Below are 24396 nucleotides of genomic sequence, written 5' to 3' on the forward strand. Positions count from 1 at the left end.
GGACGCGGCTAGTTCAAGTTGCCATATCACGGTAACCTGACGGTAACGCCAAGAGCTGCTCTTCTGTTAGCTATCACCAACAAAGCGAAACACCAATGGATCTCGTGTAACGTAGTTATAGCGGTATTAGTTATTCCCTCGGTACCCGCTGGGTATATACAGTGTTTTGCAGTGTTCACAGTATTGTTGCAAGGCTACATTAGTTGGCTAACGTTGGGTTAGCTAGCTAACGTTCATAGTAGTTGGTTTACCACTTGTTGCTAGCCAGCTGGAGCATCCCCATCAACAGTACCCAGCAACATGTTTGGGAGGACGGTTTGAATTGAAGCGCTTTGCTGGTCAGATAGCTTTCTGTCTCCACGGGTTGCTAAGGCAACGATGACAAAGCGCCCATTTCCGCTAGCTATGACCAATATATCGATTGTTAAAAAAGTTCAAAACCAGCCCAGTTTGTTCATTAATCTGATTAACGTTGCAGTCAACAGCTAGCGTTTTGTGCAGACGAAGCCAGGTCAATAATCGTCCGATTTACCTAGTCAGCCGTTTTTCGTCGGCTCCACCGTAAACCTGCTCTGTGCCAAACTATGGATACGTCCAGTGAGTCCGATTCATACGACAGGACCCTAACCCGGGGGCACAGGCCTCGGGGGCGTGAAGCCCACCGCATACCTGGCCGGGACAGGGGCAGAGCCAGCGGGCGTGGAGGTGAGGGTCGACCCGCAGACATCTCCGAGAAGATCAGCACACTGGCGACCACTTTACAGGTATTCTGCTCTGCCTCATGAGACAGACACGTCCAAAGTACACCAGCTTCCCTACACACCTGTTGCACTTTTGGGGTCTTTGTGTTTATTATTGTTTGCGTTTGTATCTAAACGTATCGAAATAATCCTTAATTAAACGCGTATTTTCTGTTGCAGGACACCAGTAGGAACTTAACCAAAGTAGACCGGATGCTGGGCCACTACCGGGAGCATACAGATGACCAGGCTGAAGCCATGGCACTGGTCAGACACCTGTTATGTGGTTTCATGTGCATATCCATAACATTTCAAAGGCAATACTGTACCGAGCTGAGTCCCTAGTTACACTATTTATGTTGTCATTTATGTGATATATATATATATATATATATTTGTTCTCTATTTAAATTTTTTTTTTTTAACCAGGTCTGTTTTTGCTTCTTAACATTGTTTGCTTTTAAACAATTAATAGTTTTACTAGTTTGTTGTTTTATGTCAGATTTGTTTCCCTGCACCAGCTAAGGGAGAACCTTGAAGAGTCCATCAGTCAGCTTCAGACACAGAGGGTGAGCAGACCCAATGGGGCTTCAGCTTCAGCCTCCACCCTGCATACCAGTGACCTGGAGGCTTGCTCAGGATCAGGTATAGAGTAAAGAAAGGATTTAGCTGTCAGCTGTCCCACTCATTGTAGTCTTGGTTCTGGATCATTTGCAAAGAGATGGAACATGAAGGCAGATAACACAGAAATAATACATGACAAATGTATTATTTGTGAAAAGAACATTTGAATATGTTGTGCAGTGAGTTTGTGTTTGGATCTCTGGCTCCTTCTTTAACACTTTATAACAAATGTAGATCTGTAATTTCAGATGGCCAGCGTTTCTACCCTACTTCTCCACTGAAGGACTATACAGGCACTCCAGGAAGGAGCCGGAGGTCTCAGTCTGCCAGTGTTCGTTTTAAAGACGCCAGCCTGTCAGCAGACAATGTAAGAATGGAGACAAACCAACCACCAATCAGTGCCACTTGTTACTGTCATGCAGCTTCAGGAAGTTTCCACAAGAGGGCACACTGAGTCAGGAATGTTGATATGATGCTAATCTTGAAGGGGCTTGATGATATTTTCCTTGAATGAGGTTTTGTTAATGAGAGTATTTAGGCATATATTGTGTTAAGGAGTCCATATTTATCTTTCATTCTACTTTTCACAGTGGTTGCAATAAATGTGCATCTCTGTAAAGGCAGTGATTGCAAATGCTTTTACTTTGCTTTGCTTATGTACAGTGTTTTGTCTTCTGTATCTGTCTGTGGCGGTCCCATATAGATTCACACTCTGCACCAGTCCCTGAGGGATCTGCGTTGTGACCAGCACAGACTGTCTGATGACCTGGACAGAGAAATCCTCAGGAGGAATAGGTATCTGAGGGGAGGGGCAAAGGCTGAACATCAAACTCTAGTTTTTTTGTTTCCACATAGCACATTGGCTAGCACACAACTGACTTCACCAGTCATTGTCATGGGGATTTTTAGAAGTAACTTGACCCTCCAAATGGTGTTTTGTTACCTGCCATAGTAACAAGTAGCATAAATAATCGTGATAATATAAAAGTGTAATTGTATAGCACTTTACAAAGTCTGCTTGTCCTTGAATTATTATTATTATTTTTTTGCCTGAACACTGGTTGAATGTTTGGATAAGGCTTTAGGAATTTAGTACACACTGCTAAAGTCATTCACACAGCGTCTCCTCTTTATTCCTCCCACAGATTTTCTACATTATTCTCCTCACTAACTTTGGCCTGGGCTCTGAATGTATATTGATCTTTATTTTTCACTTCCACTGTCCATAAAAAAAGTTCTTCGTTAGCTTTGAAAACAAATGTATAATTTTTTGGGTCTCTGAAATGTCTTTGATGAGAAAGTGTTAAAAGTGTCATGGGAGACTTAAAGAGACAACACTGGAAAGTCAAAAGGCAGGCAGCAGATCTCTCTTCCCCGGTACTGCTGACCACACCAAATTGATCCACAATATTTTAACATCTGAAGCTGCATAATTATTTTGAGTGGCATCACATTATGCATTCACATTCTGATCAATAATGTCCTGGCAAAGACTTTTTCAAAACTCTGATGTGTGAATATTTGTCTGCTTTTTATAGGTCTGATATTGACACCAGGCGAGCGATGGAGAACCTCACAGACAACACGACAACTTCCCAGAGACAGTCCTCAGTGAGTGTAGCTGTGTGTTTCACCACCAGTACTTTAAGCATGCCGTCCAGCTCTGTGGACTTCATTTTAAAGGGACACTTTGGATTTCTTGAAGTGGGGTTGTATGAGGTACTTCTCCATAGTCACTGTATTACCTACAGAGGATGGTGGTCTGCACGTCCCCAGTTAGGAGAAACAGACAGGAGTACCGGCATGGAAGCAAAGCAAGTTACAGCTCAATATCAATATCAGTTTAAGTGTGCCCCACATTACCATCCTCACAGAACACAGGAGTAGCTGGTCTACTGCAGCCTCGATCGGTTAGGTTGTGTTATTGTGTGACTTTGGTGTTTTAAAGGGCTAGTCCTCTTTTTCAAATGTTACTTCAGTGAAGTCCAACTTAAGCAAACGTTTCAGTATCATTTCCAGGTATGTGGCCCCTCACCTCACCATCACTATTTTGACAAATATGCTTCTCCAACATGTTTCATATTTTTTTATCTTGTCACGTCTGAGGATGTGTCAAGATAAAGGTAATAACTGTTTTTTACAGGTGGGTATGCTGCTTCCTGATTAGACGAGGAATACTTGCATCAGTTCTGCAAAAGATATATTTTTTTGTCGCCCACATTTAATTTCCTGTCGTCTCATTTATCATATCCTGCTGCCATCCCTGCACCGGTGATGACCTCAGATGCCCCCCTCTCACTGTCTGCAGGCATCTTCTCGCGTGGAGCGGTGTCTGCAGGAGCTGGAGAGAGAGATGCATCCTGAGCAAAGTGGCGTGGAGAGAGAGAGAAGGCCTGACCAGTGGGCGGCCATGTCTGACAAACTGCAGGAGGTGATACTCCACCTCACCACTCAGCTGCTGTTATCCCTCCATCCAACACCTCCCCGTTGACACTGTCATGTTCCCTCACATTCACAGAGAAGGGCGAAGAATAATCCAGAGGCAACATGAAGGCGCATCATTCAATGGAGGGAACATAACAATACTTAATTTGAACTTTATTTATCAGAGACAACACACATTCATTTGCTGTACCTGAGCAGGTTGATGTTATAATAAAGAGACACTTCGCAAAACAACATTGAAGCACATAGAAGAGCATAAATGAAGGGAAACCAGTTCAAGCACAAAAGACAATCATAACATTACAACAGACACAACTAAACATATATCATGCACACACACACGTATGAAAGAATAAAGCAGGCAAACAGCAATATCAGTCATCACAAAGACGTGCAGACTTCAAATACACTAAAAGGACACTGATTGACTTAGCAGGATAAACATATACCAGGTACCATGTTGGCACTGCTTATTTATGTGTTCCATTAATGTGATGCTGGGGCTCAGTGGAGAGTAGGGTCGTCCTTCAGAATCGGCGGTTCGATCCCCGGCTCTGCTAGTCGCATGTCGATGTGTCCTTAAGCCCAAAAGTGCTCCCGTAGCTGTGCCTACGTTGTGTGAATGTGCATGTGCATGTTATTTAGTCCTGATGGCAAGTGGATGGTAGCCCAGTGTATGAATGGGTGTGAACAGGTGAATGACGATATGTAGTGTGAAAGCACTGTGAGTGGTCGCAAAGACTAGAAAAGCGCCGTACAAGTACAGTCCATTTACCATTTAAAGGGCTGATTGTCGTATTGAACATTTAGTGACTGGTCTGATGCTCTTACTGTAGTTCAAAGCTTGATTGTATACTAGATCAGAAGTCAAGCAGTCATCACTGCATCCATGAATCATTTTACTAATACTACGAGCAAGTCAATGAAATCGATTTCTTTTTTTCACCATGAGAAATTTGCTGATGCAGATGAAGTAATTCAGCACACTTGCCTGTTGTTTATTCCTGAGTAAAAACACAGACCCCTGACATGTTCCACAATTTATGAATGCTCATATATGCTCACATATCTTAAGCCCTTCTGGTTGCCTTCTCTTGGTACAAAAACGTGTTCATGCGATCTTGATGGCGTTAAGAAATGAATGCTGAAACATTCTCAAGTGATCTTTGTTGAGTGATTATCTTTCACAAAAATAACCTCGGAGCAGATCACAGAAAACCATCAACTGTCGTTGAGATTAATAATCTTCCACACAATTAGACACAAGAGGTTTTTTATATTTACCAGTCACCTTGTGAGTCATCATTGCAATATGTGACACCTGCTGTATGAGGAACTACCACACAGGAGGTTTCTAGTACTTTGACAGGTCTGTCTGTGGACAGGTTTTGTCACTATGATAGTGTTGCATTCTTGTAAGATGCAGTCACCAAACTTGAAATGATGGCCGAGTTTGAAGATGGGTGAGGTCCAAGCAAGAGGTTCGGAAGGGGTCTCTGCCCTCCCACTTTACGGCCCTGGCCCAGTTTGGTGTCTCGGCTGGTGTGATCGCATCAAATGCACAAGATCTGATTCCTTTCATGTAGTTGGAACCTTCAGTAGTGCAAGCATCGGGCAATGTTGGTAAACTGGTTCATTAAGAAACATTTCAAACACTTCTGTGTTCCGTATTTCCCAACAGGTAACACTAGTCAATAAAAGTAAAACAGCATTTCTTATGCTATGGAATTGAAAATGCAAAATAAATAGAATAATAAGAAATATAATTGGCACATCAGGGTGATGTTGAATGTGCGTTAGCATGTTTGATATGTTTGCATTCACAGACCCTAAAGCGGTGGAGCAACGTCGGCACGCCGTCCTCGTCTTCTACACGTCTCTCTCCGTTGGTGTTGTAGCTGATCTAAAACCCGTAGGCGGGTCTTTCAGCTCCGGCATAGTGTGACTGTCTTGCACACCAGTAGCTTGTTGTACTAAATGTTGCTAACGGCGTACAGTTAAAAGTTTCATGGTGGAACTTGCGCTTGTAAACTCACAAAATCTCTGGATTTCACCGCACTTGTTGGGTCACTTCATAGTCGTCATTGAAGGGTTGTCTCTCTGGTGCACTGCAGGCCTCCCTGCTGTGTTAAAAACAGCCTTCACACTATGTCACCTGGCCCTCTTGCTCTGCTTTACGAGACTATAAACCACAGCCAGGCAATTACTTGGATGCAGTGCACATGGTCGCTCAGCAAGCAACTGCTACTTTCCCGCATTTCATGCCAATCATGTTTTTATGGTTTGTTACCTGTGTATTGGTTTCAAAGCATTAATATTTGAGCGAGTGTGTCATTAGGTGCACTTTAGGGATGTAGACTCAAAGCTAGATTCACTCCAAGTCAATAGATGCCCACAGTCCCAGTAAAGAACACATTATCTATTATTGCTCTCTTATGTTGCTACTTCCATTCAGCGACACAAATCAACCTTATTATACATCATCAGCATAATGTTAGTTCATTTTTGTAATAACACCATTTATTTTGAGGACAGCGTTTCGTTGTTTCTCTCCTGCCTGCTGCAGTTCATCAGTACACCACAGAGGGGCACTGTGTAGCTGTATCCACACTGATAACCTTTGGGAGCTACACTGTTCCACACACTTTGTAATGACAGTAGCTACCAATTCATTTGCATCCCTCTCCTCCGTAGTGCCCTAATGGGACACCAGCAGGGCCCAGGGCGATGTGAAATCATGCATTTGTCCAGAAATTAAGGGTAAATAAACAAGCATGAGGACATGAAGAGGAAAATAATCCCTTTTACTACTAAAGAGCAGGAGAGGAGGGAGAGCAGAGGGCACATTTATTCCCCACCGATGGGCCCGCTGTGATGTGAATCAAATAGATGATGAGTCACTTGGGTAGATGTTATTGCTAGCAGCCGGTAATTTATCATCGCAGCCCGCTCAGAGTGAGTGGGATTGAGTGGGATCTAAGCTCTTGTACAAATCCACCATGATGGCACCAAGAATATGAGATTGGGGGGGATGCCATGATGTAATAGCACTCTCGTGTTGCATTCTTACTCTACTCTTTTGTGTGCGCTCTTATAATGATGCATGCTGGGGCCTGTGTTTTGTAGACTTCAGGGAGACGCCAAGTTCAAGCCCAGGAGAGAGAGGAGGCAGTTCCAGCCAGGCTACTGAGAGCAGGCCGGGAGAAACCCAAGGTGAATATGTTTAAAAATGTTTTCATTTAAAAATAAAAGTCAAAACATTTGGTTGGTATTTTGAATTTAGTGCTATGAAAGTTTGCCTTAATACAGTTCCTTCCTGTTCCCTGCATCATTTTACTGAAGTAATAGTTCAAATTCATATTCTTGCTCAGGCAGTTATTTAATTACAAGCTTTTTATCTGAATATTCAATATTTAAACATCCTAATGGTGTCATAATTTTGCCTTGAACTCAATTTGTGTACATTGTGAATTCTGCACACCTGATGCTATACACTATAGGTAATGCTCATTCTGAACCTTTGACACCTCCACATCAGTTTCCAGGACACTACCTCATCATGTATCGTCCTGACTTTGTCATCGTTATGCTCTTCTCAGATGGAGCAGGAACTGGAGGGAGCTAGAAGACTACTTGAACAGTCTGAGGATAGCAGAGAGGCCCTTGTTCAACAGGTTTGTTAGTGTCTCTGTGTTCTCTACCTGATTGTACATGCAGATGTACAGTAAACCTCAGCAGACACAACAATAATCAGTGCAGCATCTTCTCAGAGAACGTCCGTATCCTTTCGCCCGCTGTGAGACAGTCACATGTCTTTCTCTGGTTCTGCTTACATGGCCGGCGACCCCCAGGTGGAGGACATGCGCGGCGAGCTGCTGAGGATGAGGAAGGAGAAGACTGAGCTTCAGCTGAAGACTTCTCAGCCCATTGCTCAGCCACATGGCAACCACACCTTCAGGGAGGAGGGGAGTGGTGGGCAGAGAGGCGCAGGTACTGAATCTAAGTCTGGTCTGTGGAGGTGAGGGAAAGGTGCATCAACAGGAAGACACAGAGGATTAGGATGCAGGTTAAATGAGGACCTAAATGGAACTCATCCATTTAACCGTCATCCAAATCCTCTGTGCAAAAGATTGCTATGAAAACTCTCTAAGTAACCAAAGAAATAGCTGACATTATGTCTAAGAGAGAAAATTTGGAGTAGCTGTAGTGAAAGTATTCCCTGTCAATGCCCCAATGTTTTTTTTGTAATGCTATTGAATTATGAGCATCAAAGGGCCTTAAATAGCAGTGAAAGTTTAAAACAACATTGATGGTTCTTATAAATTTGTCTAAAGTTCTATAGCAGTTCAAAACTAATAAATATGATTTAGGTTCACATCTGAATTTGACATAGATTGTATCAAATATGGGGAAATACTTAATGATGACATTAGTGACAATAGTATTTAGTATTTGTATATCAGCATCTGTGTTTGTTACGGAGAGTTTTGCTTCATTCGCATCATTTATCACTTCATTTATACTCTGTTCACGTCTGCCAACTCTGGGTCTGCCCCAAGTGAAGTGATTGACATGTGAGTCTTGCATATAAACCCCCTATATAGTCGGTAAAGAGGTATAACGAATTCAGAGCAAGGTTAGAAAATAAGTCAAAATGCTCAAATATTCATCTCATTCAAAAGATGTTGCAGTGTATTTCTTCTTCAGTTCTTGTCTCCACATGTAGAGAGATCAATCCTAACAACACTTGATTATGTGCCTGCATGTGTTCATGTGTATAGATCGTTTGAACCTGGAGAAAGAAGTGGCGGAGCTGCGAGCCCAGCTGCACACGGTCTCGGTCGTCAGCGAGGTGGAAGAACTGAAAAGGACTCTGGACCGAAAGGAGAAGGAGAGAGTCCAACTCAGCTTACAGGTGGAGGTGTGTATCGGAGAAGTTGTGTGATTGTGGGTATTTATACAAAACCTACTAGAGCTTATAACATCAGTGATTCAGAGAAGGCATTGCATGTCATTCTTTCGTCATCCATGTGGCGGTCTCTGCAGAATACCCGTAAGAATAGATGCACTCAGGATGTCTCAGCTGGAGTGCAAACGAACACACCAGAAGCATGCTATGGACTTTGTCCCTGTTAGCGTCTCCACCCTGAGCAGGGTTATTTTAGTTTGTCGGGTGCCTCTCATCCGTGGTCGCATCCTCCGCCAACTCCATGCCCCTTTATCCTCTTAAAATTGTCAAATGAAGTGACAGTCGGAATAGGAAATCAGAAATCAACCGCCAGTCGCAAACTGGTGCGTTGTGTCACTTCCATCACCGTAACAAGACATAAAAGCAAAACATATTCCCTTGCTAAGCAGGGGTATTCAAGGCTGTGCAGGGTATCAATAAAATGTTAGTAGAAATAGCTGCACTTTAAAGCATTGGCACATTCCTCTAATCTCTGATATTTCTCTCACTGAAAATGTGTTTAAACTCCCACGCTTCCCTTATTGCAGAGTAGGTGTTAAAAGATGAAGAAGGTGTTTGCATGTATCACCTGGGGCGTCTCGTATGGTTTTTATGTCAAGATCAAAAAAAGATGTTGGAAATGTTTCATTTTAATGGTAAATGAGTATAATGAGAAGAATAGGGTGGAGGATTCAATTTCTCAGTGACTGAATTCATATACAGTCTAATAGGCCTATGAGTAATCAGTCTATGACTAATACTCCTAACTGGCTGTTAGGAGTATTAGTCATAGACTGATACCGACAACATTTTGCTACTTTACCTGCCCTTACTGGGGACTTCAATCAAACTGGAAACTTCAAAGTGATTGTGATTTTCTTGTGGAGGAAGAATGAAGTTAATCCAGTGCAACTCTCCTTTCAGACTACTTTTCAGACCAGCCTTGCAGATAATCCAATAGTGGGCAGCATGACAGTCTGCACCTTCTTTGACCTTTCTGCCTTTGGCTTTTGTCCTCTTCTTTGCTCATAATAACCGCTCTTTACTGTTCTTCTTCTCATACCTATTTGCTTTTTTGCTTTTAAAATCAGTCTTTTTCTGCCCTAAACCCATTCCTCCATACCCCTATGTCTCCCTGTCTCCCGCCTGTCTGTCTTTTTGCTGCCATCAGCACTAGTAGTAGTCACACACACACACACACACACATGTCCTTGACCTTTCTCTTTTCTATATACCAGGACTTGTCATCAGACCTGGCACGGCGGGAGGAGCAGCAGCTACGAATGCTGGAACAGTTGAGGGAGATGCAGGTATTTTTGTATTGGTTATTGCATCTCACTGTCATTCATCAGCGTATAGGTCATTTATATCAAGGACTCTAAACAAAGGATGCTTGTTCTAGTAACCATTTGAATTGGAATCATGCTGTGTGCACTGTTTCATTCTGAGCCACAGGTTAAATGTAAAGACACTGTAAAGCTGCAGTCATGAGATCCTTGTGAATTAGGCCTGTTAGACCTTTTAGCATTGGCATGGCTAAAAAATACTGCTTCAGGTTATGAAGAAGGAATGTACACTTTCTTTATACATTGGCTCATCTTTCAGAGCCGAGGGCAGGCAGAGAGGAGGGAGACGGAGGCCTTGCTCCAGGAGAGCACGAGGAGCAGAGATGAACTGAAGACCAGGGCCCAGGAGGCTGTGCGTCAGTGGAGGGCAAAGTGCAGGAGACTACAGAAGGAGCTGGAGGAGGCGAGTGCCCAGGCTCAAGGCCACACTGACAAGACCTCACAGGTCGGTTGAGGCAGATTTATGCATTACAGGACTTCTGACACCACAGCCTACACTAGCAGCTGTGGCTAAGGAACTGCTGATGTGATGTTAAAATGTGAAACTAGTTTATCTTTACAACTCATTGAGTCAAGTGGCTGTATGCCAAGATATTACTAGTGCAAGGAGTGGAATTGTAGTACTACATTTGAAGTGAGAAACATTAGGGTTATCTCAGCTTGGCATTGAGACTCCATAAAAACAGAAAAGAAGAAGAAAGTAGCCTGTATTACAATCTGGAGGTGCAGGGTTTGAAAGACGTTGGCTTCTGGGATGCTTTTGAGTTGCATTATGGGAAATGTAAGGTCTGGATTTTGAACAGAACTAGGGACTAAAAGTCAAGATATCGCGGCCTTTGTTGCTTCTTCACCCCGTTCAGCTGTTTCTCTGTGATGTTGAGGCACAACAACCTCTGTGCCTTGTGTGTTTACCTAACTAGATTTAAAGAAGTCCAGATTTCAGGAAAGCACATTTTATAGGGATTTTATTTGACCTGTATGTATTTATGAAGTACCTTCTGAAAGCTACATTTTCCATCCACGTATTTGGATGTCCAGTCTTCGTTTATGGTAGTTTTAGTCTATTCAAACTAAAATCACTTCAGCACCAAGTATATTGACAAAGAAATATCCTGAAGGTTTGTCCCATATGGTGCAGATCAGCATTTTACATCAGTTACTTGATGGTAAAGCCTGCATGAAAAATGTACAATATGGATTGTACATACAGTTACATTGTTTAATAAACCAACTTGTGCCACTTGTAACAGGAAAGCAAAACTATGATTATTACACCTTAGCTAGAGTTAAACTAGCACTGTGTCAAGATAAAAACCAAAACTGCTTAGTCAGCTGCTTTATTTGTTCCTGTTGGCAATTGTCGTTCTTTTTGGCTCTTCTTTGAACGAAGTAAAAACTCTCAGCTGTTTCACAGAATCCAGACTGGTGAATCTCATTGCAGCTTATTGCCTCGGTATTTTTGGGTGCTGGTGGGCTACTGCAGCTCTGTCTCAGCTAGGCTAAAAGCTAGCCAGCTGGCAGCTACGTCAACAAACACTGACTGTCTTTGTTGCCTTCACTGAACAGTGGACTCTGGCTCATGCATACCTGCTTTGACTTTGACAGTGTGTTCTAAAAAGGGAAGTAATCAATAAAGTTTACTGAAATGCATTTCTCAGCTCCAGCAGTAGACTGATTTGTAGCGACGCCCCTGGCAGCGAGAATAAAACAAAACTTATCTCAGCCTAACTCTCCCTGAGGTTCTGCAACCCACTGACGTCAGAACACATCAGTGGAGGTGGAAGCAAACTGCTGCTACAACCGGCATCAGGGATGCACAGAACGTAGGAAAGTGACACAGTTTCTACTCTGTTAAAGGTGTGTTCATATGAAGCGGATCTTTCGCCTCACGTTACTCAGGCGAATACGGCCGCTTGAGGATTTCTCAACTCGCGAACATTCACCCCAGCAGCCAATGGGAGGACTCCCTCTGGAAAGGAAGAGGGGCTCACGTCCATAGATACTACATAACTTAGCAATGTTTAATTCCGCCATCAACCATGACCGAAATAAACACTATCACCGCCTCATACGTGTTGTGGAAGACCCAGATAGACCAGAAACTGTTGTGTCTGGGTTCATAACATTCTTCTCCAAGCCGTCTCTGTATAGTACAGACTTTGAGTCATTGAGCTCCCAGTGACCTCATGTGATGCCAAGAAGTTTGTCCTCCATTTCTGAATCTCGGTGAAGTCAGGATAGTCTAAATGTATTTGCGCCGCCTAGCGCAAATTCACATCTATTTGTGTCTTGTATGTAATTGTGCCGCAAAGAACAATCTGCTTTGTGTTTTGTCTTAACGCACCTTCACACAGATGCTATATTTCATATATGTGTAGCAGCTCTGTGTTCTGAGGGTACGGAGCGCATTCAATTTAATTTTAGATCTCAACATTTAAAAGAAAAAACATCAACACCCTGCTATCACTGGGGAAATACAGATGTTGAACTATTTATGAGTTTTCCTGGTCCAGTTCTTCCGTAGTAGAAATGGACTGGACAATTGGCAAAAGCAGCACCTTTGAAGTGTAATGATTGGAAAGAGGAGATATGAACACATACTGTATCTGTTGTAATCCATATGTATGTGGTTCACATGCAGTCCTCTTATGATGAAGAGAAAGAAACTGGTCTCAGTTTTAGAAAGATATGAAAGGAAAATGCTATTTAGAACTGGTGAATACCTAAAACACACCAATAAGTAATGAAAATGGATGCATGCCTTTCTCTGTTCATTTGATTTCATACTTTGTTTTATCTGAATTGCATAGAGGGTTTTGTATCAAAGTCAGATGAGAACTCTTGAATATTGTATTTTTAATAGCTTAATAATGATATAACCAAACATGAAGTAAAGTGGTCTGAGTACCTTTTTACTGTACCTTACAGTGGTTGTGCTTTGTTGAATAATTAAAGGCTGACAATGATTATTAGTCACCTCCCAGTGATTTCCATTCCATTTGAACTGAATGAGTCACCTCAAACTCTCAGTCAGCAGCCTCGCTCCTCTCAGTCAGACAGACAGACAGACAGACAGACTCCCACCTGGCTTACTCAACGTTAATTACAAAATCATTTCTGCCCCCTTAATGAATTAGGGGAGAGAATCAAGTGCTCAATTAAATGATTAGGTTCTGAGCTACAGCAAAGTCTTTGCAAATTCCAGTCAAAGCCAGAGTATTAGAAGCAATCTGCCTTGAACAGACCTGACCATTGTCCCTTATCAGGGAGCTGAGAGCGAGCGCTTTCCTATCAGTGCAAGAGCTGCTACTGCATGTTTCTCTGTCACTCTTTCTCTTGCTCTCATCATTATTGTTAGAGCTCCTTTTTGTACACCATCTTCTGCCTCCTCTTCATTTGTCAATCTTCATTTCCCTTCTCCTCTCCCACCCCCCCTCCACACCCTCTCTGCCTCTTTTGCCCCTGCTCTCTCTTTCTCCCTCCAGGCAGCCAGGGAAAAGGAGAGCTCCCAGGCCCAGTTGAAGGCGCTGAGCCAGCAGACTGAGGCGGCCCGCAGGGAGCTCGCTGAAATCCTAGGGCGATTGGCCCAGCGCGAAGAAGAGCTCCACCGCAAGGACGTGGAGCTGTCCGAGACTCGTCAGCGCCAGTTATCACTGGAGCAAGAAATGCGGGAGGTATGGGGGATTGAGCATCTAGCAATTGAAAATATCGTTCAACTCACTAGAGACACAAAAAAAGACATGTTATTTGTTTTACTCGTAGGACCATAGACCGTGGGTCAGCATTTAGAAGTCGTATTATTCCATCAGGCTGAAAGTCTAGTTCATTGATTGGAGACCACTTTGACTTGTCTTTTCATAAATGACAGCAGTCAGCACTGCGGTAGAAATCAAACAGTATCACACTACCACCATGAAGTATGCTGTGTGTCATGTAATGATGACACCTTTAGTAGTCAGCAAGCATTGAAGTCATGCAAAGGTAGACATATCAATTCTGTTTTGCAAAATACATTTTTAGTGGTTCTAAGCACATGAGCATTTGTGCAAAAATCCCAGTTAACCACAGGCATGGCTGGAGATTTGATTTAATTATTTTGGCAGACCAATTTGTCATGTTCATTTTGAAGTGTTGTTAAAATCAAGAACATAATGACACCTCAGCTACAGAGTCATTAAAAGAGCTTTGATCAGCCTCTAACAGATTCTAACCCTAGGTGAGGGAGGCCTCCGCTGCCCTGGAGGAGGAGGCTCAACGTCTGGCTGCTGCCCAGACAAGACTGAGGGAAGAGAACCAGAGGCTGGAGCAGAGGGCTGACACCCAAGCCCGTCGGTGCCAGATGGACCAGGACACACAGGCCGAGCTCCAGGCCGCCTTAAAGCAGATGACCTCAGCCCATGCTCAGCTAATCCAGAGGTTAGCTGAGGAGGAGAGCTCCAAGCAGAACCTCCAGAAGAGCTCCCTGGAGGTACGGGCCAAGCTGACAGCAGTGCAGGAGGAGCGGGCCGCACTGGGGCAGCAGCTGCAGCTGGAGAGAGAGGTGCATCAGACAGAACTGGACAACATGAAGGCAATGATGGAGGACAGCAGGACAAAGAAGTATCATGATGTGCAGGACATGCTCAAGCTCTGCCACCAGGAGAGGGATGCAATAAAGGCACACATGAAGGAGGTTAAGGTAAGCTCTTTTTATATATAGTAGTATAATTCCATGAAGGAAATGTGCAGTTAAAGAGTTTGCCATTTGGTAAATTTACTTATTTGCTTTTTGCTTAGTTACATGATTCAGTCTCTCATGTCTCTACAGTAAATATGGAGCCAGCATCCAGCTTAGCTTAGTTTAGCATTAAGGCTGGAAACAGCTAGCTCGACCCTGTCCAGAGGTCTGGAACCAGCTGCTACTTGCCTGGCATCTGGTCCCAGCCAAGAAATATCTGTCATAGTCACTTCAGTTTTTGTATAGATTGAACGAACAAGATGTGTTTATAAGCTTTAGAGCTGCTGGTAAGTGAATAAGCTGTTACAATTACAAGAGAGACAGTCTCTGGTGTGCAGGCACGATAACGTTCTGCAGCAGTGAGATGGCCAACAGGAAGTGTCGTATACACAGTGCATGTGTAATCTGACCCACCCCGTTCTGATAATACATAATTGTATGTTATAAACCAGTGGTTCTCAACCTGTTTTGGGCCAACGCCCCCATTTCCATTATCCAGGTCCCTACTGGCCCCATTCATTACAATGTAGGCTAATTGTCTCCCCTTAATATTTGTGTTGATTATTATTTTGTGTTATCACTAAAAAAGCATAAAATTGAATGCCAAATAACAGATCTGATGAACCTGGATAGTTTGAATATCATTATCATTAGTTTCCCAGGCAGCCAAAAAGCAATGTTGATTTTTTTCCCCCTAGGAAATGTTGAGCGTCTAACACTTCATTTCCTGCATTCTGGTGAATTGTTATGCACCAATTTATGGTAGAAATGTTTTTATTTATGTAAAGGAAAACACTTAATTCAGGAGGTAGGTGACAATACAAAATATAATGCAATATATTGCAGGAAGGCCAGGTTCCCAGTGGAAGCCTCAGGATTTGCCCGTGATACTCGGCCGGCTCGCCATCTTCACCAATAGTTTTGGCGTCTGCTCTTTTTTCTCAGTGTGCCGTGAGCTAATCTGGCAAGAAAAAAAAGATATTTTGATCTTTTATAGGATATAAGTAATCTCATGATCTCTGATAAATGATAAATAGGAACCCCACCATTTGACTTTCGTTCCCTTTCTCCTGAAACTAACAGAAAACACTGGATCAGGCATAAATCTCTCCATTGTGTGGCTTATTGTACATGCACATGTTAACTTCACCACCTCAAAAGCTTTAAGAAGCCCAGGCAGCGACAGAGCTACAGGAGCGAGAAAAAGCTTCATATGATGGTTAGATCAAGTCTAATACCACAATTGTGAAAATGTGTATTCGAATTTAGGACTAAGCTGGCATTAAAACACAGACACACAAAATGCCCCCCCCCCCCTAAAAGATATAGCCCCCCTGGGTGCTATATAGTATAGTAGCTGCTCGCTAGGATGGATCAATGATGAGGTACTATTTCTCTGTGTACTGTGCTGTGTGCATGTGTGACACAGCAGTTGACGGTTGATTTGATTACAGAAAATCTGAAATCTTTGGAGATGTCAAGGTCATAACCCAACCAAAGAGAGATGTTTTTTTCTTTGCACCCAGGCACGGATCACAGAGTGCCACACTCTAATTGACATTTAGAGTATCATTGGCACACACTACGAATTCAGCATAGGGTAACGTGCCTCAGCCACTCAACATCTGGCGTATTTCCGACTCAGCGAGACAGACAAAATCCTCATTTGGAGTAATTTTCCTCATTGGCCTGAGCTCTGTACTCTGAGTGCGGGTGAATAGAGGATAGCTGAGCTCCTAATGGTGTGTGGGGCCCCGTGGATCCTCATGGCCATTCCAAAGCTCCAAGCATGAATATTTAAATCCCCGATATCAGACCTCAGAAGTCTCATCAAGGCAGTGCAGGAGATAGGGGATTCCACTTGACTTCCTCCCCCTGTGCCCTCCCCGCCTCCCTCCTTCCGTATCTCCAATGATGAGCCCTCCCGGGTACATTGTTTCTTAAGGGGCATGGTCCTCCCTGATATGGTTGAGCTTAGCCCATTAGCGCTGCTGAATGGCATTAATATCTGACATAGCTCATTGTAATGGTGTCATTTCCCAGCGCGGTAAGGACAAGGGCGTTTGCTAGAATGTTTTAAAGTACCAGCCTACGGGTGCTGCAGATGTCCCTAAGAAGCCCACCCAATATTCACATAGCATAGCCAGAGGCCTGTATTACGATTTTGATACCGTCAACTGTCAGAAAAAGCTAGAAATATTCCTATTTTCTTGTCCTTGTCCTCTCACTCTATCTTCTCCCTCGCTGTCTCTCTTTGTCTTAATCCCTCTCTTACTACCTCCCTCCAGTTCTCATTCAGCATTTTCCATCTGTTTTTCCTCTCTTCTCACTTCCAGCAGTTCTGTTTTTTTCTGTGTTTGTGTCACTCCTGTCACTCCCAGTCCTCAGCCATTGTTGTCCATTCCACTTTACGATATCTTCAGCTGTGTGGTGATATGATCATTGTAGATAGACAGCTTATGTCTGAGGCTGGGTTTTCCTTTGCAAGCTTCAGCTGGACTGAGACATGAATTAAGGATTTAGATTTGCCATTTGAGATAGATTTGACTTGATTTCAGAGTCTTGGAATGGCATTTACCCGTTCACTTACACGATATTCTCTGTGAGGCACAGAATGTCATGTCAGACCTTATTGTGAATTCACCCAGTACCTGCTAGTTTTGACTTAAGCTCTTTTACAAATTGTTAGGGTTCACTGGCATATTTGTCATTCTGTACATATGATCCACAAAGCAGCATTTATGTCAAAAGAATGGCTACTTTGAAAATGTATGTGCACTATGTAATCATTCTCCCTGTATATTTTAGAGCTTGAACATCCCAGAAAAACAAACTGCGACCTGCTTTTAGTAGATCTTTTTTGCAGCAGATAAACCATCAGTCCTTATTATCTCAGATTATTGGCCTTAAACACACCATTCTCTCCCAGGCAGACGCAGCCTCAGACAAGGAGCTGTGTGGGGCGCTGCGCATCAAGTTGGACAGGATGAAGGATGAGTGTGATAAGCTGGCAGCACAGCTGAGCACAAAAGACCAGGCACACACACTTCTCCACAGAAAGTACCAGCTACTCAAACAGGAACTGGATGACAAAGTAAGCCCTGCCTTATTTGCCAAGTTTTTCAAACATACTGACTAACATTGAAAACGGCGAAACTTCCAATAATATTTATGCTGATTCTAATTAATCGTGGCAGATAAAGTCCAAGGACAAGTCCAAGTCCAAGGACATTGACAGGAAAGACAACTAAACTTGTAGACATGAGTACCATCAGCATCCATTGTATTTTTAATAGAACCATGCTCCTCACTGAATGTCTTTCATATTGTAACTTTGGCACCTTATTTTAAGCCATTTATGTTGCACACAAGGAGAAAAACACCAGACATTTGTTTATGTAAAGATAACACATAATCTCTAGTGTAAAGGACTGGCTATTCATGCAGCGGTCAGTAAGGTATTTACTTTGTAAACGAATGCTGGATAAAGTACGACCGCGACAGGAAGCATCACGTTAACATTTTAAAGACACTACTTTCCTCACTTCCTTCCTGGCAGATCTAGGATAACTGTAAGGTCATGTGATCATATAAACCTACGAATGGTTTGAAAGGTTAAGTGCTGCCAAATCAGCACTATTTTTAAAGGGGCCCTATCAATACGCCCCCGGTGTTTTACAGCAGCAGATGAAGTATTGAAACCCTATTCACTTCTCTCACAGGCCCCTGATAAGTCGCATGGGGCTCTGTGGGGATCCATGTATTGATTTAAAATTGGGTGAATGGGAATAGGGGCTCTTATTAATGTAACATGGGTGGTTTATCATCCCAGAGACAGGATAATGATCCACAGCCCCTGGGCAGCACTGATCAGTGGGTTCCTGTGCCTCGGACATATTGAGCGACTGTGTCCTGGTAGGGACCCTGAAACTATTGACGGTGCAGGTCAGAGGAGGAAACTTAACTAGTCTGTTTGTGTGAGTGGAAAGTGAATGGCTCTCTGATGCCTAGGCTGTGTCTGTCTTTCTGCATGTGTATTATCGAGTCGACTGTAGAATTAATCTTGTAACAAGCAGACCTCCACTCATTTACAGAGAACTTGCTGTAATTAATATCTTTCTAGTGCCTTGTGAGATTCAAATAACAACACTGAACACAGCAGACAGCGATGGCTAATTAGAATCCACCGCTGCTCGGCTCTCTCCCATCCTCCACAGGTCAGGTCGGGTGAGAGGAGACGCGCTTCAGAGTCCGGGCTCGTTAAGCTGGAGGAGAAGGTGTTTCGGATGGAAGCAGAGCGAGAGGCAGTCCTCACCTCCATGGGTGAGGAACTAGATACAGCCTGTCGCAGCCTGGCTAAGAACGGTGAAGACAAGCTACAGGTATTTACTTTGGTTTGTTGTGTGTGTTTAAAGCTGCATATATCAATGCTGGCCCCTCTGGGGATTCAAAACACCCTCACAGACGCCGACACAGCACTGGCTCGTTAGTGAACATGTTTACTCCCCCAGCAGACACAGATCAACATGAGCATTCCGTTGGAGATGTCCAATATTGACTCGCTATTTAGCTCTGATGGTCCACCAACTCTGAGAACGTTCTGGACCAGTTGCTTGTTTACTTCAGCTTTTTGTCAGTGCATGCTCGGCAAGGAGCAGACACTCACCTGAGAATGGCTGCATACAGTTTAGCAGTATTTGGGAAGGTTGGTGAGAGTTGTGGAACTCAATATTCAGTTCGTGTGTGGGCCAGAGAACCAGAACACTGAGGTAAAAGCTGCATAGAAGTGCATACTTTTAAGATCATCTCACTTTGCTTTAAGTGTTAAAGTTTGAAATAAGTCCCAATGCTGAGTTCAAACTACGTGTGACAAAAGCAAGAATATGACGTGGCTAGTTATGTTGTCTCCGAGTCTCTTTTGAAGTGTTGCTCAAGTGCTTGTTGATGTATTATGTCGTTAAATAGCACTGGTAACGGGCTAATGACGGAACAGAACAGGCTGAAATAAATACCTCATGATACCCTTCTTCTCTTTAGAAGCACTAATGCAACAAGTTGTAAGACAGAGTAGCGCTTCATTGAAAGTTAAGGAAAGTTAAAAGGGGTAGAGCACTGTCATATCAGAGATGTGGAGTTTACTGGCTGTTGGCAGTTGATGAAAGGAAGATTTTAAATTGCTAAGACCACTTTCCGGTTCACCAACGAGTTAGTGCACATCTTCAAACAGGTCTAGAACCTACATTTTAATGTCATGTTTGACAGGTGTTTTTTTACCTTAAATACTTAAACCTCATGGGGAATCTAATGTTAGTTACCTCCCTGTCTTCTGGCTCAAGTGAGAACACACCATGTAACTGAAGTTCTGTGTGTGAGTGCATCCTGGGAGATCAGTAGGGCTGTGCTGAACAGTTTGAATCTTCATTCAGAAGGTTGACAGCACAATTCAAAATTGACATTTGAATGCTGTGCAGCTTCTTAATTTGTTGCATGTCTATTCATTTATTCTCAACTCGGTATAAGATCAGGCTACACTCATATTATTATTATTATACTGTTTTAAGAATTAGATTCCAGTAGCGGCTTCATAGTTTGTTTCCAACTCATGTAATTCAAACATTTCCAAGAACTCCAGTCTAAAAGTGCGAATTTATTGAAAACAAAATTAATGTAATAATTTCCAAAATTCACAGCATGTTTTTTCTAACAAAAAAATTCTTCTTCAATCCATATTTGTTGTCCTTTTAAAAACAATATTTTCCCTGTGGTCAGAAAACAGTTTGCTCTCTCGCCTGCTGCACACAAAGTGAGGCAGTGATCTAACAGCACCGTGAATTTATACAGCCACAATCACCCAAAATCTGTTTTTAAATATGGCGACAGGCATTCAAATCTTAGTTCTAAAACCTCAATAGAAGCTTTTAAGGTGAAACAATTGACATTCGGTACAACCCTAAACATCGTCGTTCCTGTCTCCTTTCACTTTAAGCTGTTTAATAAAGAAAAATGCCTCAGCAGTCATAATCTCAACAAAAACATCTGGCTTTGTCCTTTCCACTTGCTGTTACATCTCCACCTTTTGCTTCTCTCTAAACCTTGCCATCTTTACCATTTCCTCAGCGGGGGGTGAAACAAACAAACTGTAACCACAGACTCCCAGTCACAGATGTACTCGCATTCTGAAAGAGACGTACAAACCACGCAGTCACACATTTAAATTAGCCGTGGAAGACACTTGGATTCTACGGCGGTGCTGCTGAGAAAATAGTGGCATTCCTTTCACTTCAACCCCACAGACGGCACTTTCAACTCCCAGCCTACTTGTTCAGTTTTCAGCAGTTTCACCTCCTTTTTGTCTGCCACTGCAGCGAGCTGCCTTTGATGGTTCGGCAAAGAGTGAAGTGAGCACGAGGCATAGAGGCATGTTTCATCCTCCCACACTGATGCACGCTCTGCCACGCGCTTGTACACTCCCCGAGACGGAGACCTCTGCACAGCAGTGTTCCATTGCCGCACTTTGAGCTGCCGTGGCAACAACTTGGGATATTCGTTTTGCTTGGATCTGCTTTTGAATGACAGCTGGAAAATGTTGCCTGACACCTCTGCAGTGACGATGTTGTTTGCCGAGGCGCGGGACATAAAGGGTCCAAAAAAACAATCCTGCTGAGTGCCTTCCATGTCTGTTGATCATGGGTAAACACCTTGCCACAAGGGTGTACATGAGAAAATAAAACCAGTGGTACTTTTTGTTGACTTTGTTCGTGGCTGTGTGACAGTTTGTCCGTGTGAATTTGGGTTGTTATGTCTTCTGTCTTTTTAGTTGTGACCTATGTATGGGAGTTCTGGTTGTGCTCTGTCTCTCTGTGTGTTGGGAGGACCGCTCCCTATTAATGGATTTACACAAAAGCTTTTGGAAAGGTTTGACATGGGCAAAGTAGCAATTATTTACTTCTCATATTCCATAGGAGCATATGGCTTTCATCTAATAGGCCCGTACCTTTGGATTAATCCATGTTAACCCCATAGAATATTTAGCCTCACTGGCAGTGTGGCTTTAGGATTGGCGCTGTCAGTTGGTGAGTTCACCACTTTAGTCCAGAATGAAATATCTCAACAAATACTGGATGGATTTCCATGGAATTTGGTACAGACATTCGCCACCATGAGGTGGACATTTATAAGTTTGAGTGAATGTATAGATAGCTATTTGATGGATTGTTATGAAAGGTGGTACACACATTTATGTTTCTGTCGGGATGAATTGTAACAATTTTGGTAACACCCCTGAATACTTTGGTTTATGAGAACTAATGACATTTAAACTTTGTAGCATGAACAGTGTATTCTGACCTAAAGATAAGATCATTGCCGCTATGATAACTTTCCTGAGTTGTACAATCCTGTGTCTGTGTTACAAACACAGGCCTCCATATTCATGGCTCGTTTACTGGACTTCCTGGAACCTACTTCATTTCATTGGTACCTGATGCAACACCCCCCCCACCCACCCACGCAGCCCCTTCCGTTGTTATAACACAGGGCTGTTTTCGGCATGGATGTCCACTTAGTTGTGTGTGAGCCATTAGTAAACATAGGATAGCTGCAACTCTTTCCAAAGACACTTTTTCCAAAACCTTGTGCAGTGGTTTCAGTGCAGCCCTAACGGCCCCTGTACAAACGCAGACCTGACTGTGTACATGGGGTTACAATGATAAACCAGAATGCTTAAAACGTTCCATTTCAGGAACTGGCATGCACGTGTGCATCTCCTCATGTGAAACAGGCAGGTAATGAAGCATAGAGCAGATTGTTAACCTTTAGTGAATGTTCCACATGTGGAGCTGGCACATCTCAACAGTTGCACAGTGTTGGCGCAGGCGTGCTCTCGACTTAAGGGCCTTCTAGTTATGTGACTATTTATCTGTGTATCTGACTGGGTTTTATCTTAAGCATGTGTTTCTGTGTGTGTGTCGGCAGTCATTAGGAGTTTGTATTGCTGATGCTGACAAGCTCTGGGAAGGATAGAACATAGTCCCTGAGAGCTCATTTTGATGACACACACAACCTCTGTGTGTGCACAAGTGCAGTGTTGTGTCAGAGGCTGTTCAACACACACGCCAATTTAAGTTGGCAGAAGCCGTTCTTCACAAAAGTGAAGGGTTTGACAACAGTTCTGATATTGATCCTGTTGTTTGTCCATCCACGTCACACTTTCTGCATTTTGTAACTCCTCTGATGCCCCTCCATATATTTCTGTCAATTTAGACAACCTACTGAACCTGCATAGAAGCCTAACTACATAATCTCTTGGATTTGCAATCCTTTCCGAAATAGTTCTCTTTAACGATCCGAATGTTTTGTAATGCATGCTTACACAGGCAGCTCACACATGCATTAATCTCTGTGCTGTTTTGACAGGCGATCTCCCAGAAACCTGGATTAGTGAAAGACCCCCACCGCTGGCTAGCTGAGACAAAGGTATGATTATTACATGTGCTGCCTTCCTTACGGGGATTTGCTCGAAATAATCAATTATATAATTGAGAAAGCACAAGATTAAGCACGTGACACTGTTACAATGAAATCATGCTCATTCCCAGGCCGACACCATATAGAAGATTAATGTAAGAGGACAGCATAGTCTATGTACAGTGTGATTTGGTCTTTGTGGAATTAAAATAATCTTAGCAACCACATATGGTTGCATTTCTGCTTGTTTAAACCAACATGTTACCGTGGCATAACCTCTCAGTAAAGCATTATTTATAGTCGAGGACAGCAGCTGAGCACTGCTGTGTGCTGAGAGTCTGCAGTGATCAGAATGAAACTGTGAAGTTCAGGGATTTGTGACAGAATGTCTCTCCATAATAATTATCAAGGACAATAGTAAATTGCACTACCCTAAGAAGTCCAGTCGTAGTGCACTATTTCAGTGGCTTTCATCCCTCTATGGCAGCATCATGGTTATCACAATGTTGTGCTTTAGTGAGGCTCTTCTGAGAGGCTCTTCTTCTTTAATGTGTGGCCTTCATGCTGTAATAGTTGTCCCTTGGTTTCTTTCCAAGACAGATCAGTTTCCATTTAGTATTGTAATGATGCACTGTACAAATACAACATGGAATTATGACTGTGATGCATGATACTTTGTTAAAATGTGTTTGCACAACTCACAGTGTTTATCACCATAATGTATGTCTCCTGTCAGAAATGCTTTCAGAGCTCTGTGCATTTACAAGAATAAAACGCCAGAGAACAAGCGAGATAATTAGCTCCTTAGTTAGCAGTTTTGATGTTATTAAATCTAAGCATGATTTACAGGCTTGTAGAACTCAGCTGGAATACACATTGAACCAATCCTTTACATGGCCGTAACAACCCTTTAACTCATTTACATACCCTGTTGCTGACTGTACGCTCCACACTACTCTGACTGGGCCACTGAGCTTTTAGCACACTCATTTTGACTCTTTTCTGAGCATAGAGTTTAACACCATGGTCAAAATGATAAAATAATGATGGACTATGTTTTGTGTTCGAAGAGATTTCCAGAGAATTGTAAACTGGCAGCCTGGTGGCACT

The 24396-nt window shown here is 42.9% G+C and overlaps 1 protein-coding gene across 3 annotated transcripts in view; it reads left to right on the top strand.

Annotated features, from left to right (window-relative positions):
* Positions 1-12: 12 nt before the first annotated feature.
* The window catches only part of cep128 (centrosomal protein 128), a 37976-nt gene continuing 13592 nt past the window's right edge, over positions 13-24396 (top strand). For 2 of the 3 annotated variants that reach the window (XM_031872791.1, XM_031872794.1), the window contains exons 1-18: positions 13-764; positions 921-1007; positions 1262-1385; positions 1613-1731; positions 2068-2159; positions 2903-2975; positions 3649-3795; positions 6936-7022; positions 7409-7483; positions 7661-7799; positions 8591-8730; positions 9996-10067; positions 10363-10548; positions 13589-13777; positions 14320-14781; positions 17750-17914; positions 19038-19202; positions 23236-23295. In XM_031872791.1, coding sequence (XP_031728651.1) covers positions 585-764; positions 921-1007; positions 1262-1385; positions 1613-1731; positions 2068-2159; positions 2903-2975; positions 3649-3795; positions 6936-7022; positions 7409-7483; positions 7661-7799; positions 8591-8730; positions 9996-10067; positions 10363-10548; positions 13589-13777; positions 14320-14781; positions 17750-17914; positions 19038-19202; positions 23236-23295 — 2562 coding nt within the window. In that variant the 5' untranslated portion in view covers positions 13-584. The remainder of the gene's footprint in view (positions 765-920; positions 1008-1261; positions 1386-1612; positions 1732-2067; positions 2160-2902; positions 2976-3648; positions 3796-6935; positions 7023-7408; positions 7484-7660; positions 7800-8590; positions 8731-9995; positions 10068-10362; positions 10549-13588; positions 13778-14319; positions 14782-17749; positions 17915-19037; positions 19203-23235; positions 23296-24396) is intronic. The other variant, XM_031872793.1, reaches the window with a different exon arrangement.

Source organism: Anarrhichthys ocellatus, unplaced genomic scaffold (assembly GCF_004355925.1).
Source record: "Anarrhichthys ocellatus isolate YVR2014 unplaced genomic scaffold, GSC_Weel_1.0 scaffold66, whole genome shotgun sequence".
In the NCBI taxonomy this organism is placed as follows: Eukaryota; Metazoa; Chordata; class Actinopteri; order Perciformes; family Anarhichadidae; genus Anarrhichthys; species Anarrhichthys ocellatus.